General features: G+C 54.7%; 1 protein-coding gene across 1 annotated transcript in view; it reads left to right on the top strand.

Moving 5' to 3' along the window:
- Positions 1–18169, top strand: part of CHCHD6 (coiled-coil-helix-coiled-coil-helix domain containing 6) — a 224644-nt gene that overhangs the window by 124332 nt on the left and 82143 nt on the right. Inside the window, exon 5 of the mRNA XM_079122145.1 lies at positions 1591–1674. Within this exon, the coding sequence (XP_078978271.1) occupies positions 1591–1674 (84 nt within the window). The remainder of the gene's footprint in view (positions 1–1590; positions 1675–18169) is intronic.

Here is an 18169-nt window from a genome sequence, read left to right as displayed (position 1 = left end):
AGGCCCACCACAGATTAGCCATGCTTGCGTTCCTGGGACGGAGCCGCTGCCTCGCGCTTTGAAGGATCCTGGGAGAAATCCCCAGCACTCAGCCCCACTGTTTGTGTTTAGCTTTTCTGAAGCGTTGGCATTCCAGAGGCATTCTTGGCATTTTTAGATAGTCTACAGCGTCTGGGGAGCCAACGTACTACTATTTCTGCATTCCGTAGGTAAGAGGAAAATGCACAGGAAAAGGAGAGCAGCCCGCCCAAGTCTGCGACCAACCCCTCGGCGCTAGAGCCAGCATGAACTCTGCCATCTGGTGTGCAGGCCGCCTCCCAAGGCACAGGCCTGGTGTCCCCCTGGAAACAGTGTGGCCTTTCCCCAAGCCTTTAGTCTGCTACTGTGTGCTCGTGGGGTCCCACTGAGCAGCCAGCTCCCATTACGGACCACTTTGGTGGAAGCCCCCAAAGGCTCAGTGATCAGCAGGACTTGCGAAAGCATTAGCTGTCGTCCCTCGTGTTTTGGAGTGATTTATACCTGTATGTTGATAGCGGTGTGGGTCAGGAGGAAAAAGCTCAGGACTTGAAGTCACAATGGCCTCCACTGTTGACCAGCCTTTGCCCTTGAGGACAGTGAGAATCAAGCGCCATCAGGAGCCAGAGCAGTGCTCAGACACAGGCAGCCTAGCGCAGGGCAGACGGTGCGCAGGGTGGATCTCTGGGGCACTGAAGGCTCGTCGATGCTGGGTGGGCCCTTGTAGGACTGAGGCCGTGGGACTCGCGACTTGGTCCTGGAAAGCCTGTAAGAGGCTCTGGGGACACGGGAATCGCAGCAGGAGGACCTGCTTCTGCTCCGCCATGATGCTGGTGGCCTTTGTGGAGGCTCATTAGACTCCTGCCCTGACGGGGAGGCTTCCATGACCCTCTGAACAGTCCTGGTGGGTCAGGAAGGACAGCGCTGAGGAACCTGGGACTCTGGAGCAAAGGAGATACTTCAGGATCCCCCGGCTGGTGAAGGGGGCCAGCTCCAAGTCGCGCACCCTGGCCAGCCGGTGCTCCTGCAGGTAGCTCCTGGAGGGGGGCCTCCCTCTGTGGGATCTCTGCTCGCAGAGTGTGACAGGGCGTGGCATGCCGCTGAGTGTCGGGGCTGTAGGGCCAGCACCCTCTCTGGCCCTTAGGGATTGCGTGGCTGGAGGCAACATGGCTCCTGTCTGCCTGGACCACGATCACCCCACTCCTCTCGGGGTCGCTGTGCGAGTCTGAGCAGGTGCTTAGCCCTTCTGTTGCGTCCATGTCCTCCCCTGTAATGGGGCTGGGGATCGTGACCACCCTACCTGCCTTGGAGGCGTTGGAGGGAGCCAGGAAGCATGCAGAACAGACTGGCAGATGATAGGCGTTCAGTAAATGTCAGTGCTCGTCATCTGCAGAATGGTCGTGATGATCACCCACCTTGAAGGTCGTTGTGAAACAGGCCTGATGTATGGGAAGGGTCTGCCCTGGCACGGGGTCCCGGCCCACTGCTGCCCCTCGCCGCCTCCTGCGTGTGCCCGGGAGCACAGACGTCAGGTGTCTCCCCACGACTAACGCGGCTTTGTCCTCTTGCACCCAGGCCAGGGAGCTGGAGAGCAGAGAGGCAGAGCTCCGCCGCCGCGACACCTTCTACAAGGAGCAGCTGGGACGCATCGAGAAGAAGGTAAGGCTGGCGCTCGCCCTCCCAGGCCAGGCCCAGAGGCCTTGTGGGGCGGCGAGGCCAACCCAGTGCCCACCCTGGAGGCCCGTCGCCCTGAGGACACGCCCCCTGCCTTCCGCAGCGCCGCAGACCCAGCCTCCCAGCAATTGCATTCACAGAGATAATTGGTTTTTAATGCCCCCTCTTTTTTTTTTGGTCAAATGTAGCTGGCTCTGCTCTAGTTCAATTTTAGAAAGAAAGAAAAAACCCTCATTCTCACCACGGGGCGGTGCTGAGACCCAGCGCACCTTGTCACTTCAGTTAAGCGGCATTGGGTAGAAATGATAATAACGTGAGGTCGTGCTATACAAATACATTAAAGTTGTATTATTGATTTTCTCCTGGGAGCCGAGGAGATCAAAGGGCACTACTGTCGCACACTCACTGCTGCTCGGAGGATGAGCCTTGAAATGAATGAGACTTAAAGGCATGTCACCATGCCTGTTTAAAAATACCTACAACCACTGCTGAACATCACTTGATAACTTGCTTATGGGGGGACGGCATTTGTGGATCCTGACAGCTTTAAAAAAAAAAAAAAGCTTAAAACATGGGAGGGGACAGTTAGCAGGTTAAAGATGGTTCTCCCTCCTGCCTGAGATGGCGAGCCGAGCAACCTGAGCCCTGAGCCTACTGCAGGCAAATCTCTGCGAGTCGTTTGTCACGGTTTGGAGCTTTGAAACTGACAGTTTGCTTGAGGGGCTTCATTTCCACAGGGGTTTTCTCCCGTGGCATGCCACAGTGGAGCCTGGCAGAAACGGAGATTTCTGGATTTCCAGGCACTGGGGACAGGAGGGAGGTGGCTCCCCGCTCCATCACCCCCGCTCGCTCGTCCACCTCTGCAGGACATCAAGGGGAGGGCCCGAGCGACGCCCTGATATCCAGAAGCCCGCGCAGTGACATCCCGCAGTCTGAGGAAGGGCAGGGCCCCTCTGAGCTGCTCACACAGTGTCCCTTAACAAGCACACAAGTCTCAGAACAGCCTCACACACAGGTTTGACTGTAGCTTGTATGACAAGGACTGTGATTTGAGATCCCGGAAAAGGGTAAAAAAAAAAAAAAATCCACCAGCCATAGCTCTAATTATCACAGTTGCCCATATGTTCGTAGCATAGATATTTCTTTCTTTCTTTCTTCTTCTCTTTCTGGTTGTGTGTGCAGCGCTTTGGTCTCCTGCTGCGCTCCTCTTGTGTTTCCGTCTGGGTTTCGCTGCCAGGAGCAGGTCTACCTGAGTCTGTTCGCGGTGGGCAAATAGCCTCACTGCATTTTTTTGTTTTTTTCTTTGTCCTCCTCTAAAATCTTTTTTCCCCTGGTCACTCCCTTCTCTCATCTCTCCTTAAAAACAGTTCTCTGCTCCCGCAAAGGAGAGGAAGTCCCCTGGCCGAGCCCTTCACTCCTCCTAAAGGGAAGTCCTGGAATATGCAGATGTGAGCTTTTCTTTTTTCCCAAACGGGAGGGTTTTTCTTCCATGCTGGTGAACAGTTATTAAATGCTTCCAGAAGGAGGTGCAAAAACACGATCTCCTCTCTGACTCTTAAACACAGCATTTTGCGGGTGATAATAAAGAAGGAAAGCCCCTCCACATCCGGGAAACGGAGCTGGGTGCGGGAGACAGCGGGATTTCAGGGGAGCCTGGGAAAGGGGGAAAGAGGCAGCATAATAAGGCCTAATTGTATTAGTTTTGAAAAAGGTTTTCGATCTGTTCCATGGATAATTTTCTTCCTGTAATGGCTGGGAGGAGGGGAAACACAGCCTCCAACAATCTTTTTGATCAGTGTTGCTTTTACGCGATTGGCTTTCATTCGGCGGACACTCTGGGACCTTGACATTTTCAGCTTCTGTACACTCAGCTCCCGGACCTTCCAATCAACACGCTCCTTTCCTTTTTTTCTTTTCGTTTCTTTTTTTTTTTTTTTTTTTTTTCTTATTTTTTTTCCATTTCCTTTCAAGTCTAGAAATTGACAGTGGGCAATTCTTCAGGGGGACGTTGGCCCCGCTGTTGTGTCCTCCTTGAGCACCCAGAACAGCTCCCAGGGGGAGGGCGCGCCTGGGTGGGGGGGCAGGGGCCTGGGGCTCGGGTCGGCTGAGGTTCCTGCAGAGCCGGCTGGGACCCCGCCACCCTTCGCCCGGGGGGTGCAGTCCTGGAGAGCTGTTGGGGCTCCCCCTGCTCATCATGATGGACAGCGGGGAGCCTGCAGAGAGCCCAGACGCTGGTTCAGGGAGGAAGACTTCCGCCCCTACGGACCGTTCTTGGTGGTGGGGACCACGCCTTGCGGGCTCCTTGGCGTTCTGAGCTTTCTGAGCGAGCGCGGCTCACGCCACACCGCAAGCCCTAGGTGGTGTGATTTTCCCTGTCACCGCGGACAGCGCGAGGGTCTGCGGCCCCGAGCGAGAGCCCTGCACGCCCTTCTCAGGGGACAGGAGTGCAGCCTCCCTGGCACAACACGGGCAGCAGAGCCTGTGGGCCGGGAGCTCCGCGAAGCTGTCGCGGCCCTCGGCAGTCCCCGTCCCTCCGTAGATCTCCATCTTCCTGGGAAAATGGCAGTGCAGATGCTTTTATTAGAGAGCTAACGGGAAGATAAAAAGGAAGCACTGTCACGAGTGCTGGGACCAGTGAGTGCTGGCCGCATTCTCTGGTGCCCAGTGCGGGTCGCGGGGCCTCGGTTGGGCATTGGTGGGTGAGCATGCGGGTGGGTGCGCACCTGCACCCGCCGGCAGACGCATGCGCGCTGGGGTGGCTTTCGCCACGAGGCCGCCGGGCCCCTTCGCCTGCTCTCGCTCGAGGAAACCTCCCTCGGGCTTCGCCGGGTTCTCCGATGCCTGCCAGGGGCACCGGCAGCCAGCGGCGTGCAGAGGCTGGGCGCCTCCTGCTGCTCACAACCGGGCATTTTCCACGCGCCTGAGGGCGTCGTGCAGGAAGCATTTCCGTCTGTCTGTCGCCGTGTGGGCACGGAGGTAAAGCCCTCCGCCCCTTGACCGAGTCGTGGTCGCTGAGGCTCTCCATCTTAACTGCTCTCCCGCTAGACGCCCAGCCCCGGAGCTTTGCTCAGCTACCACCTTGAGACTTTCCGTAGGAAGCAGAAGTAGGCGTGGGGCCCCCCACGTCATGGCTGGATCTGCTGTCCTGCGATCAGGGTGCCTGCGGCCTCCCCAGAACTGCCTCTTGCGGTCTTGTAGCAGGAGTGCTGAGTGGCTCTGCAGCGACCTGACAACCTGGCTGACGGCTACGGCTGGCCAAGCCCAGTCTTCAGTGGTCGACCACCGGGCGGGCAGCACCATGGGGACAGGCGCACGCTGGGTCTGGCAGACTCGGGCCTGATTCTGCCTCAGTGACGAACAGCCTCGTGGTCCCGAGCCTGGTGCTTGCATCTTCAGCCTCAGTTTCCGTATCTTTGAAGTGGGGATTTTAAGACTAACCTGCAGTAGTTTGGGCATGAGTAACAGTTTGTGTGAAGCTCCCGTCGGAACATTGACTTGTCTTCCTAGTTCCCGTGAGCTGAGCGTTTTTTCCATCCTCCTGCCCCGTTTTAGCCAACGCATAGCCCTTGGTTAACTCCACCTTGATTTGAGTCCGCCAGCTGCTGGGCACAGAGTCGCTTCAGACATTTGTGTCTCCTGCCCAAGGAAATCCCTTAGGTTTCAGAGGGAGTTGCTGGAATGTAGGACACCAGATGAGAGGCGTCCAGGCACTGGCTCCCGTGCCCGGAGAACCCTCAGCTCTGTGGAAGCCCTTCTCTTCCCCTCACCAAGCCTGGCGGCTGCCGGTGAAGATAACACTTTTCAGGGCTCACTTTCAAAAAGACTGGATCAGGGAGAAAGGCAGAACTCGGAAATGTGGGTGTGCTCTTTTTGAATCTTGGCTCTTTCTCCACAGTGTGACTCTCCCTTTCTCCCCATTTTCCTCTCTGCTTCTGCTTGGGCTTGCTTTCTTATTCATTTCTTTTTTGATACCAGGGACCGAACCCAGGGGCTCTCTACCACTGAGCCACATCCCCAGCCCTTTTTATATTTTATTTAGAGACAGGGTTTCGCTGAGTTGCTTGGGGCCTCACTAAGTTGCTGAGGCTGGCCTCAACCTTGCGATCCTCCTGCCTGAGCCTCCCCAGCCTCTGAGATTACAGGTGTGCACCACTGCACCTGGCTGCTTGGGCATTCTTAAGGCAAGACTATGATCAGACCCCGAGAGCTCTGCAGATCTTCTCACTGAAAACATTCAACAAAGCCTGCCTGTTCCAGGCATACTGATCTCCTCTGTGTCCCTAGTTACATCAGTCTGCATGTTCAGGAAAGCAGAAGCTGTGCCTGATGTGTAGAGGAGGAGGAGTTAAATGGGACTTCCTCGTAAGACAGGACCTCCCAGTGGCCCACAGCACGTGATAAGGGCTCAGTATCCTCACACATCGAGGAAATGCAGACCACAACCACAGCTTGTGCCATTGCACACTCAGTGGAATGACCAAAAAGGGAGAGATGGACAGCATCAAGTGCTGGCGAGGATGTGGTCTAATGCAGGATCGCAGACACTGCTGGTGGAGATGAACATCGGCACAGCCACCTGGGAAAACTCTCCAGCTCCAGCTGAACCTAGACATCACCTGGGTCCCAGCATACGTTCTTCAGCAGAGGTCCCGGGGAATGTTCCCGAGAGCAGCATTCATGACAGCCTCACACTACTGGGAGTGGGGTCATGATGCAGCACACACAGCAAGGAGAACACACAGTGTCGATGCCTCCCTCACACAGCGCTGAAGCAAAAGGGGCCAGACACAGAAGGGTACCTGCAAACTGTGCGATTCCATTTGCATAATGCTTAAAAACAGCACAAATCTACAGTGTTAGAAAATGGAGCCAAGTGCAGTGGCATGCACCTGTCTTCCCAGCAGCTCTGGAGGCTGAGGCAGGAGGACTGCAAGTTGGAGGCCAGCCTCAGCAACTTAGCAAGGCCCTAAGCAACTCGGAGACCCTCTCACAAAGAAAAACATAAAAAGGGCTAGAGATGTGGCTCAGCGATTGTGCACCCCTGGGTTTGATCCCTGGTCCCAAAAAATAAAATAAAAGAAATAAGAAGAAATGGAATAATGGTAACGTAAGGTTCCTTTTCGTGACTTGGGACAGGTGTGCTCAACTCTTGAGAGTCATCTGACTGTGCAGTTAGCTGTCAACAAATGCATTCAACTTCATAAACAGGGGATGCAGCTGAGGAAGACAGGCTATCCGGGGATGCCTGGTGGCCTCTACTGCCCACACCCTCCTTCCTGTCCCGCAGGGATCAGCTTAGGGCCTTTTTTCAAAGCCCAGGGTACCTCCAGGTTCTGAGTTCCCTGTCCTAGACACTCGCAGCCCTGTGCTTGCATTTCGTCTTTCCTCTAGCCTGTCCCAGGAGAGCGGAGATGTTGAGAGAGGTGAAGTGCCTTACTCGAAAGCACACAAGCAGTGTGGCGGGCCCCGCCGCCAGCCCTGACCTGCCCACGCCCAGTCCTCTGGGACCTTGTCTCCTCCAAGTGCCCGTAATTCTGAGCAGCCCCACTTGTGACTGGTCGGGTTCCATGTCTCTAGGGTACTGTGTCTGGTGCTGTGGGAGGGGGCTTGGGTGCAGGGTGGAGGCGGGGTGCGGAGCTGCACCTCAGATGGCCTGCCCCACAGGCACCAGCGGAAAGGCTGCCCCTCCCTCTTGCATGTTTCCCCGGAGCCTGGCACCCCGGCTTGGATTCTAGCACATGCCACATTGCCTTGTGCTTATTAGCGTCTGTGGCCGTCTTCCCAACTGTGCAGGTCTGCGAGCACAGAGTCCTCACTAGTCTGATTCAAAGGGGTGACTCACCGCCAAGGGCTGGGGACACAGTGTCTGGCATGGAATAGGTGCTCAGTAAAGGTTTTCAAGAATAAAGAGAGGAAAGCGTGTGTACGCAAGCAGGAAGCAGTGACGTGGTGGGGTTCCGGGAAGGGAAGGACAGCGCTTTTGCCAGAAGGCTTTGTGGTGGAAGCTGTGTTTGGAAAATGAGCCGGAAGCGGGCGGGTAGCCCAGGGGCAGGATGTGGACAGACTGGGGCTGCTGGACAGGGAGCTCAGAGCTCAGGCTAGCCAAGGTGTTCACGGGAAGGCGGGCAGCAGGCTGGCATGAGATTGCGAGGGGTTCCAGCTGACAACGCGGCCTGCACTGAGCATCACCGTGGCAGCTCTGGAAGGGCTCGAAGCTGGAGGAAGATTTGAGCCTCAAAGTTCCGGTGAGCCACTGCACTTGGAGAAGCTTCCCGTGTGAGTCCAGACATGTGCATGGGAAGCGGAGATGACCAGCAGATGATTGAGCACTGTCAGGCAGGGAGTTCCGTGTCCTACACGAGGACAGTCACCATGATTCTGTGAGCCCACGCTATGTGCTAGGCCCCTTTACATAGTCATGGCAGATCCCGGCAGCCACCCTGCAAGGTAGATCCCGCTACACGTGTTTTACAGACAGAAAAAACCCGGAGTCAGGCTGAGCAAGCTGCCAGGAGCCGTGCCGCTGAGGGATGAAGTCAGATCTGCAGAGCTGCAGCCCGCTGCCCGCACCACGCGCCGCTGCCTGTCCACCGCAGCTCAAGACGTTTCGAGAAGCACATGGTCAGCAGTGCCGAGCGCTGCCGGGCAGAGACGGGAGGACTAAGAGAGGCCCCTTGACAGGTGGTGCAGGAAAAGCGACCTAGTGGAGCGAGTGCTTGATGCCAGCGGAGACTGAGGCTGAGTTTCCTAGGGTCGGGGTCAGCAGGGCCTGGACGGAGGTGGAGGAAGCAGGCTTCGGCCATCCCCTCAAGAAGCTTCACCAGAGAGAGAACCTGGTGGCTGAAGAGGGAGCATCTTCATGGAGGTGGTAGGCTCCATCTCCCTCTTGGAGAGGAAGTCCAGTAGAAGCCCACTGCAAAGTCAGAGGAGGGAAGGTCACAGAAGGGCCCCCTTTTCCCACGGAGGGCGGTGTCTGGAAAATCGTCCCCTGCTCAGGAGGCGGAGAGCTCCAGATGCGTGGCAAATGAATGGTGTTTTGTTGCAAGAACAGCAAACGGCCAGCTGCTCCGACATGGCCAGTGGGCGCTTCTGCTGAGTAGAGGGCTGTTCTGTGTCATGCCCAGAGCTGACACTGGGACTCGGAGCAGGACGCCCCACTGCGGAGGCAGGACTGGCAGCTGCAGGATTCCCAGCCTGAGAAGCCTGCTGAGAGAAGCTGCCTGGGTGTGGGGACACAGAGGAGGGGACGAGTAGCAGTGACCAAGTAGCAGTGACCGCAAAATGATCTGGGAGAAGTCGGCCGTGGCGGGAAGGAGCCTGCCGCCCGATCGTGGTGAGGAAGGTGTGTTCGCCTGCCCGGCTGCCTGGCCAGAGCCCAAAGGCCTTTGAAGATTTCTGAACCCAGAAGAGCTTTACCAGGGTGGACTGAAAACCGACACCCGATCCCCCGCCATTGTGCTAGAACCTCCAGGCACCACCGTAAAAGTCACTTTGTATGTTCTCAGCATGTCCTGGAATGAGAAGTCCAGTAGTGTGTCACTTACAGACGTGCGCCTGTCCTCTCAGCAGGACGGCTTGTTCGTATCCCTTCTTGTGGGACCCGGGCCCTTCAAGGGTGTCAGGAAGATAAGAGATTGAGAGCCACTGACCCAGGCCAGGTCTCTTGCCACGTAAGACAGTGGCCCTGAGGCAGGGAAGCGGTCTGAGGATCACGTGGCGTGGCGATGAGCCTTGGTCTGCAGATCTGGAGGGACTCCTGTTGCAGTACGCCCTCGTGTGAGTGGTGGCCGCCATTGCTGTCCCCAGCCAGTCACAATGTAACCGCTGCTGTCCTGATTGTCCTAGGGGCTATGCAACCAGTTCTTGTTGTCCTTGGAAGGTGTGCAACTGCTTGGTGATGTGGTCGGTACCTGGATCCTCACATCTCCGTCCAGTGGGTTGGGACCCTTTTAAGTTTTGGCTTCCACCTTACACAGGAAGCATCGTGACTTCAACCAAGCTCCTTCCTCCTTCCCAAACCTCATTCCCTTCATCTGCACAAGTGCTTCTGCGGGTCACTGTGAGAAGAAGTGAGCTCACATTAAGTGTTTGCCCAGTCCTCGTGCTCAGTAAGCACTCAGTAAAAAATGGCCGCCCACCTGACCTCCACCACTTCCCGACACCTCCGCCTCCTCTGCCCTCACTTCCACCAGCCCCCTTGCTCTGCCTCCAGCACCACCACCTCCGTGGCCACTTTCCTTGCTCCCCTGCCACCTCAGCATCACTGCCGTGACTGCCACCTCTGCCGCTGTCCTGTGTCCACTCTTGTCCGTGCTCCTAGCGCATTTGCTGAAGATGACTTTCTTCCCTCACAGGCTCATCTCTCACTTGGCAAAAGTCATCTGATTCATCTCACAGGTGACAGGGAGCACCTTTGGAGAGGCTGTGACTTTCCTGGGCCTCATAGCTGGGCCTCTCTAGGATAAATGTCCAAGCCAGGGACCCCCCTCAACTGACTGCACCCCTGCTAGGTAGAGTACCTAAGTTGCGTTGGTCAGGTTTCATGATGGTGGGGTATGGGAGTGACGGGGAGGGATCTTCATCATGTATAAAAATGAGGACACACCCCGGTGTGGTGGCCATACCTGTAACCCCCGAGGCTCAGGAGGCTGGGGCAGGAGGATCAGGAGTTCAAAGCCAGCCTCAACAACTTAGCAAGGCCCTGTCTCTAAAATAATAGGCTTAAAGAACTGGGGATTTGACCCAGTAGTTAACACCCCTGGGTTCGATCCAAGGTACAAAAAGAGAAGGGAAAAAAAAAAAAAACCCCGAACTTGAGCTTTCACAGCTATTAAACCTCAGATCCAAGATTTAATCAAGTCTTTCAGAATCTGTTTCTGTAAAATAGGAATGGCAGCAGCTCCAATCTCCTAAGGTAGTTTTAAAAATTAAATGAATTACTACAATATCGCTAACAAATTACCCCTCTCTGTCTCCGAGGCTGGTTTCCTTGGCGCCAGTCGCTGACATTTTTCACTCAGGCCCCACGTGCAAAGCGCTATCAGGTGCTCTCCCTGGGCTGCCTCCCGCGACCTTCACAGTGCCCACCAGTTGGGTGAGAACAGTGACAACTGACCGCCACACGGAACCAACGTGTTACAGCCTCAGATAAGCCAGGGAGGCAGGGACTCCTGTCCCCATTGTACAGATAGAGAAGCAGGCTGGGACATCTGCAGCGGCTATCGCGTGATTTGGGATCGGAGGAAGCGGTCGGGGCCTGTTAGTCAGCGGCTGGCTGCGCTCAGAGACCCTCTGGCTCCGTGTTAAGATGGTCTGTGGAGGAGCCCCGTCTTCCTGGAGCTCAGTACTCGACTGCAGCGAGCTCTGTCCCTCCCCTCCAGACCCGATGATCTGCCACATTTGCTCCTCTTCCCTCTTTGGTTCTTTCTGCCCTTTCAAGCAGATCCCAGTGCCCATGACGTTGCTCTTCCATCCTTCAAGACGCACCCCTGAAACGCATGGACATTTTCTGACGCGACCACATTGTTGTCTTGCCGCAGAGAATGGACGTTAATTCTTCTGGTTTCCTGAAGAACATCTTCTGGGCTTGGGGCTTCTGTCTGTGTTTGGCAGGAGGCAGGGTCCCCCAGAGTCACCAGCCCACTTGGTTCTCAGGCACTGAGCCTCTCCTCGCCTAGGACAGGTTTTTTCCCACCCCTGGCTTCACGCAAGGGCCACTTAGGTTCTCAGTCCCTTTTTTCTCCCTCACTGCATCGAACCTGGTCCAGAGAAGTGAAGGTAAACGCTGGAGGAAAAGCCAAATGTGTGCCTGGTTCAGAGAGGGGAAAGCGCCAGGCCAGGCCGAGGGCCAGTCCAGCGGTTAAGTTGATGTTCGCTGTGCTGATTTCTGTCACCTCCTCCATGCTTGTTGCTAGGGTCCTTTTTAGCCCAGGCTCAGTCAGCAGCTCCTCTTGAAGTGGCTTCTGCGCCACTCCCGGCAGCGGTGCATTACCATGCAGCGTTTCCTGCTCCGGGGTCACTGTGTGTTGGTTTCCCCAGCACGTTAAAGTCCCCTAAGTAGGTGCTCCCGAGTTGGAGGGGCAGGAGGACCTGTCCGTCACACGTGCAGGTCACCACCTCTCCCTGCTGGGGAGACTCAGTGCGACAAATAAGCTTAATGAGAGCGGCTCCAAGGCCTCTTCCCCTCCTTCCTTTCTCAGCGTCCCCTCCCGGGCCTGGATCGGCTGGACGTGACCAGGCGAAGGCACCCCTGGAACCTTCCTGGCTTGCGGTGGTGGGATTCTGACAGGGGAGCCTCACGTGAGCATACGGCCTTCTCCAGGGCTATGGAAAAGGTGCTCTTGCAGCCCTGCTCTGGTGACAGTGCCCTGCGTGGGTCACTGAGCTGAGACCTTCTGGGCTGGCCCTCCACGATGGCCACATTGTCTCACTTGAATAGAAGCCCTGAGCGTGAAGCCCTGACCTTGTTTTCTGTGTCCCCTCCTTTTGTGCTCTGGCCTGCACGTGTGGCAGGAGCATGCTTCCCAGAGCTCATCAGTGGCACGCCCTCCAGCTGCGTGACCTGTCCCCAATACTACTGTCATCTGGTGAGCCCTGCCTACCCCGACATCTTTCCTGACCACTTCCTGCTGCCCCTCTTTTTGTTTCTTTTGGTACCAGGGATTGAACCCAGTGGGCCTCAGTGAGCCCCACAAGCCCTTTTTGTTTTTTATTTAGAGACAGGGTCTCTCTGAGTGGCTTAGGGCTTCGCTAAGTTGCTGAGGCTGGCCTCCAACTCTCAATCCTCCTGCCTCAGCCTCCCAAACTGCTGGGATGACAGGTGTTTGCCACTGTGCTGGGCCTGCTGCCTCCTTTGGGCAGAGCTGCCACATATGGTGGCCTACCTGGTTTATGTTGTCCCCTGGTTTACAGAGTCCAGCTCAGCGCCTAATAGCCACCTGACAAACATATGGCAGCTCTGCAGTCAGGCCAGCACAGACCACGTAAGTCAGGGTTGAGGGGGGAGAGCGCAGGTGGAGGTTCTCTGAGTGGAACTGAGAGGTGCCTCGTGCCAGCCTGGGATCTAGGCCTTCTCAGTCCTCAAAACTCTGCCTTGGTATTTGAGGGCCTTGCAATTACCCAGCCATTTGCTTGTTGCTTACCCAGCCCTGGGGCAGCATAGTGTGTGTTTTTAAAATTGCTTGTGTTTATTTATTAATATATGTTTATAGTAGGAAAAAAATGCAGATAAGCCCAAAAACTAAAATGGAATTGGCCAAATCAGCGACACTTAGAGACATAAGCATCGTTAACCTCAATGTGCACACATCCAGCCCAGCATCTGTGATGGTAATATCTGTAATGTTACAATATTTGCAAAAATGGGATCCGAGCCACAGATTCCATTTGGCATCCTTTTAGAAACCCGGCCTCTCTGAGCCTTCTTCCCACATCAGATCCATCTCTGGCCGTGGCGGTTCTGTGCCGCCCATGCCATGGGTCAGCACTTCTTGGCGCACTGAGTTGCTGTAGGCTTCTCCTGTCAGAAAACAGAAGGGCTGCCTGGACCACCGTGGGCTGCCTAAGCTTATTTGGCAGGGGGGTACCAGGGATCGCGTTCAGGGGCACTTGACCCCTGAGCCACACCCCAGCCCTATTTTGTGTTTTACTTAGAGACAGGGTCTCACTGAGTTGCTTAGGGCCTCACTAAGTTGCTGAGGCTGGCCTCCAACTCTGGATCCTCCTACCTCAGCCTCCCGAGCTGCTGGGATGACAGGCCTGCACCAGCACGCCCGGCCCTGAGCTTGTTTTGTAGGAAAGATATATTTAGACTTAAGTCACTGGGGCGTAGGTGCTGTGCCTTCTCTGTGCCACATCGCCAGACTGCAGTCCAGTCAGCGCTGCCGCAGCTCACACCCCACCACTGGAACACCATGTCTCCCTGAATTTCCACATTGGGTTCTTTCCCTCTTCGCTTTTTAAACCAATTACAAATATAAGGCATGTTAGCAAAAGTCAGAACACGAGGAAAGCGTGCAAACTATGGTTCTTCCTCTCCAGAAGGAACCCTGGTGGGTCGCTTGTGGAAAGAGCAAAGAAAGTACCCAGAGGCAGCCCGAGGAAGTTGGGGAGAGTTCACAGGAGAACAGTGACCGCTCCAAAGGCCTTGGGTGGCGGCAGAGTGGCAGAGAGCGCCTCTGTCCCTCAAGGGACTCTGCGAGCAGCGCCTTCGTCCCTCACAGCATTTGTCCAGTGGCAGCCGGCTGGACAAGTGGCACGCCTCCTTTCCAGGGCCCTCCGTGCCATGCACTCCGTCCCCACGAGAGAGGGGTCCTGTGTGTCAGGCTGCAGAAGCAGTGACGTCAGCGCTATCTTGCTGCGTGACCGGCATCCCAGGAGCAGCTGTCCTGGCGTACGTGCTGGCAAGTGGCCTTCTACAGATAACGCTATCTTGCCCTCGTTCCCAGCGTCCCTCAAGATAAAGTGGACCTGGACATTCCGGCTCAGCTTGCTCCCATGATCCTTTTAACTTAGATAGGTTTTTGAGAAACAAACGAGACGTTCATGACCTTAAATCCCCATCAACAGGAAAATGGCTTTCATAAATACCACTAATCCACATCATTTTTTTTATTGTACTCTTTTTCTTTAAGGATGATAAAAGTGGTTTATCTTTTTCTAATTGATTTAGAGGTCTTTTTTATATAATGTGGCTATTAACCACTAAATAATATGTATTATAAATTTACTGTCCTGATATGTATATTTTAACTACTAATTATTATATCTATCATAAATCTAGCTGGGTGTGGTGGTACTTGCCTGTGATCCTAGTGGCTCAGGAGGCTGAGGCAGGAGGATCATAAATTAGAGGCCAGCCTAAGTAACTTAGTGAGACCCTGTCTCTAAATAAAATATAAAGAGGGTTGGGGATGTGACTTAGTGGTTAAGCACCCCTGGGTTCAATCCCAGGTACCAAAAAAAAAAAAAAAAAAAAAATATATATATATATATATATATATATTCTCCTTATCTGTTTGTTTTCATTTTATGGATTTGGTTTTTGACTTTTTAGTTTTTGGTGTTTTGAAATAGGGTCTTAAATTGTCCAGGCCGATCTTGAATTCCTGGGTTCAAAGTGGTCCTTCTGCCTCTTTAGAGTAGCTGAGATTACAGGCACCTAGCACCATGCCCTGCTGTTTTTGGCATTTGGATATTTAAAATCTGTATGTTTTATGATAAAAGTTCCTCCTTCTCCATTTACATTCTAAAGTTTGTCAATTTGATTGGTAAAAATAATAGTATTTTGAATTTGTATTTATTTATCATGAATGACGACGCCTTGGGAATCCTGTCCATCCGTTCTGATTGGTCAGACTGTCTCCTATTTGAAGCAGATCTTTTTCTGTTGTCTCCCCAACTGGTTATTATTTAACCTGAACTGGAACCCCCAGGTTAGAAAAACTCAGAATTTGGATTCCCATTTGGATTTGATTCATTTCCTGAACTTTGCTAACTGACTTTAGATAAATGAGTTAACTTTCCTGAGCCTAGATTCCTCTTTTTTTGGTGGGGGAGTGGGATGCCAGGGATTAAAGCCAGGGGCGTTTAACCACTGAGTCACATCCCCAGCTCTTTTTATATTTTGATTTAGAGACAAGGTCTCGCCAAGTTGCCTAGGGCCTTGCTAAGCTGCCGAGGCTGGCCTCCAGCTTATAGTCCTCCTGCCTCAGCCTCCCAAGCTGCTGGGGTTACAGGCGTGTACTACCATCATGCCTGACCAGATTCCTCATTCTTTTTTTTTTTTTTTTTTTAATATATATGTTTTTTTAGTTGGCAGTGGACCTTTTTTATTTTATTTTATTTTATTTTATTTATATGTGGTGCTGAGAATTGAACCCAGTGCCTCGCATGTGCTAGGCAAGTGTTGGTCCTGAGCCCCAGCCCTAGGTTCCTCATTCTTAAGCAAATAATAGAAATTGTTATTGGATTGTTGCTAAGGGTGAGTAGGATATGTTCTCTGGCTTTCCGCGATGTATGCAGCTATTCAATAGTCGTCCTTTCTCTCTCCTCGAGGAAGCTCATCCTATCCGTGGACATCATAGCTGTTGTTCACGTTGACCGAAACTCTCCTCCTGTTTGGAGTCATGGCCGGTAGTTTCTGCTCCAGCCCTCCAGTCACAGCTTTGTCCCCGCGCCATCGCGTGCAGGCCCGCGGCCGCACCTGTCTGTTCATTTCCACCCTGAGAGAGTGGATGAGAACAGAGGCCTGGAAGTGGGCCTGGCCTGGCACGCCTCCCCTCCCCGGGGCTGGTGGCCTTCTGGGGGCCTCACTTGCGTGTACCCAGTTGATGGAATCATGCCAGGACGGCACGTCCGCCTTGCCCGTCTGTAGTTTGCAAAGATCCGTCTTCTCTCCCCTTTGCTAAATTGGCCCCTGTCTTGTCTTGAGCATCTTCCATTTTCTCTGAACCCTCTAGAGGGCCCGCAGCGAGCCAGCCTCTTCTGTGAACGAATTCCGAGCCGCGCCGCGATTCATCTGGATCAGGAGATTTGAATTCGTCTAGGGCGACTAGATGTTCTCTCACGATCTCTTCCCTGACTTGCGTTTCAATTCCCTCGTATCAGCGCCTGATTCGCACTTTACAGCCTGAAGATTGTCCTGCTTGATAGAAAATGGGAGTTTAGTAGTTCTTTCTCTCCATCTTCTGTTAACTGAACACCTTTCACCCCAATATGGGCTATCCCTTCTTGTTCCTATCGCTCCTAATCCAATTTTAAAAGCTTTTTTATTCTTTCTTTCTTTTTTCTTCCTTCCCTAACATTTTCTAACAGGCTCAGCTTCTCTGGGCCTCCGCTCTCCTGCCCCTGCCCTCCCGGCCTGGGCCGCTCCTTCCTTTTCCCGCCTGGTTCTATGCCTGCCCCTGGTAGAAGTGGGGGCCTCTGTGCCTGCTCCCCACAGCCGCACAAGATTTTCTGGTCAGGGGTCCTTAGGGCAGGGGGCTCCCTCCTGGAAGCACAGGGCAGAAGTCCCCTCTGTGCTCCCCGAGGGAGCCCTGTCCCCAGTCCCCGCCTGTGAGTAGCAAGCTGGGGGAGGTCATGAGTGGTAGGGGCCGAGGCCAGCTCACAAGTCCCTGCTTTGCCATTACCAAGATCATCCGTCAGTATTTCTCAGAAATTTGCTCTTACAGACTCTTAGGTCCCCTCCGGGTGCTTTTGCCCCCCGGCGACCCTTGGCGACATCCAGAGTCAGTGTTGGTTGTCTTGAGTGGGCTGGGTGCCGTGGGCACCTGGTGGGCAGAGCCAGGGAGGTTGCTCTGCACCTGTGGAGTCAGGGACGTGCCCCCACAGCAAGAATCAGCGTCCAGGCCCAGAGTCCCTACTGCAGAGCACCTGCGGGCACCTCAGAATGTCCTGAGGTGCTTCTGCTTGAAATTGCAGATTTCCTCTGGAGGCCTGGGTCCAGGGGGAGGCCCAAAGTCCTCCCTTGAGCAAGCACACGGGTGATGCCATCCTGGGTGGCACACGGGCCACACGGGGGGCGGTCTGAGTGGCAGGCGAGAGCCTGGGATTCCTTGCCCTCCTCTTCCTGCTCCGGGGTCTCCCAGCGCCCCAGGCTTCACCTGTCCCCTCCTCAGCTGCTGGAACACTGCGGTCACGTGCTGGCTTTCACCTTGTTTCTCTGGGGAACCCAGATTCATTCTCCCAGGGGCCAAAGGAGACATTCCCAGGTCACTGCCCCAGGCGCTCCTGGGGCTGGAATCTGCTCCAGGCGGGGGTGCTGCTCATTTGTAGCTCAGATCTCTGGTTCTGAAGCGAGATGTGCCTTGGTATTAGAGGCTCAAGTGAGGCACGTGTCTTTGGGACAAGGGCTGCTGGTCCTCCACCTTCCAGGCGAGCCTCTGGGTAGCCGTTACCCTGGAGTCGCTGTTACTGCTGCCTTCCTGGGCGCAGCTGGTCACAGAGTCCACGGTCCCCTGATGCGTTCTGCATTTCCAGCAGCTACTTCCTGCCGTACTGAACGTCACGGTCGCCACGCGTTTTAGCGTGTTCAGAGAGTAAATGGAGACCCCGGAAGGCCTGCCACCTTCTCTAGATGGGAAGCAGCGCAGGAGCTGAGAGAGACCGCAGGACCATCCGCTCTGCCTGGTTCCCGAGTGGGCCCTGGCGATGGCTCCGGTGCCTTGCGAACAAGCTGCATCCCTTTTCCTCTTCCTCCCGAAGCGCTGTCCCTGCCGTGCTTCATTTGTCCCTTCTTTGAAGTCCATTATTCAGCGCATGCTTCACCGCCACCACCAGTGGAGTCCGCAGAGTGACAGCTGAGGAGGGAAGGCTTCATTGTCTGAGGTCGGAAATGCCCCAAGTGCGTCTGGTGTCCTGTCCTGCCTGTGGTCGCTCAGTCAGGACGTGAGGCGCGCGTCACCAGAGGCTTGGTTCAGGTTGGCCAGCCAGCGGAGCCTGATCCACAGGGCCAGGCTGGCTGGAGTGCAGCGATAAGCCC

Source organism: Sciurus vulgaris (genome assembly GCF_902686455.1).
Source record: "Sciurus vulgaris genome assembly, chromosome: 19".
Classification (NCBI taxonomy): domain Eukaryota; kingdom Metazoa; phylum Chordata; class Mammalia; order Rodentia; family Sciuridae; genus Sciurus; species Sciurus vulgaris.
Note: the sequence above shows the minus strand (reverse complement) of the source record. Positions and strands in the feature narration are given on the sequence as shown.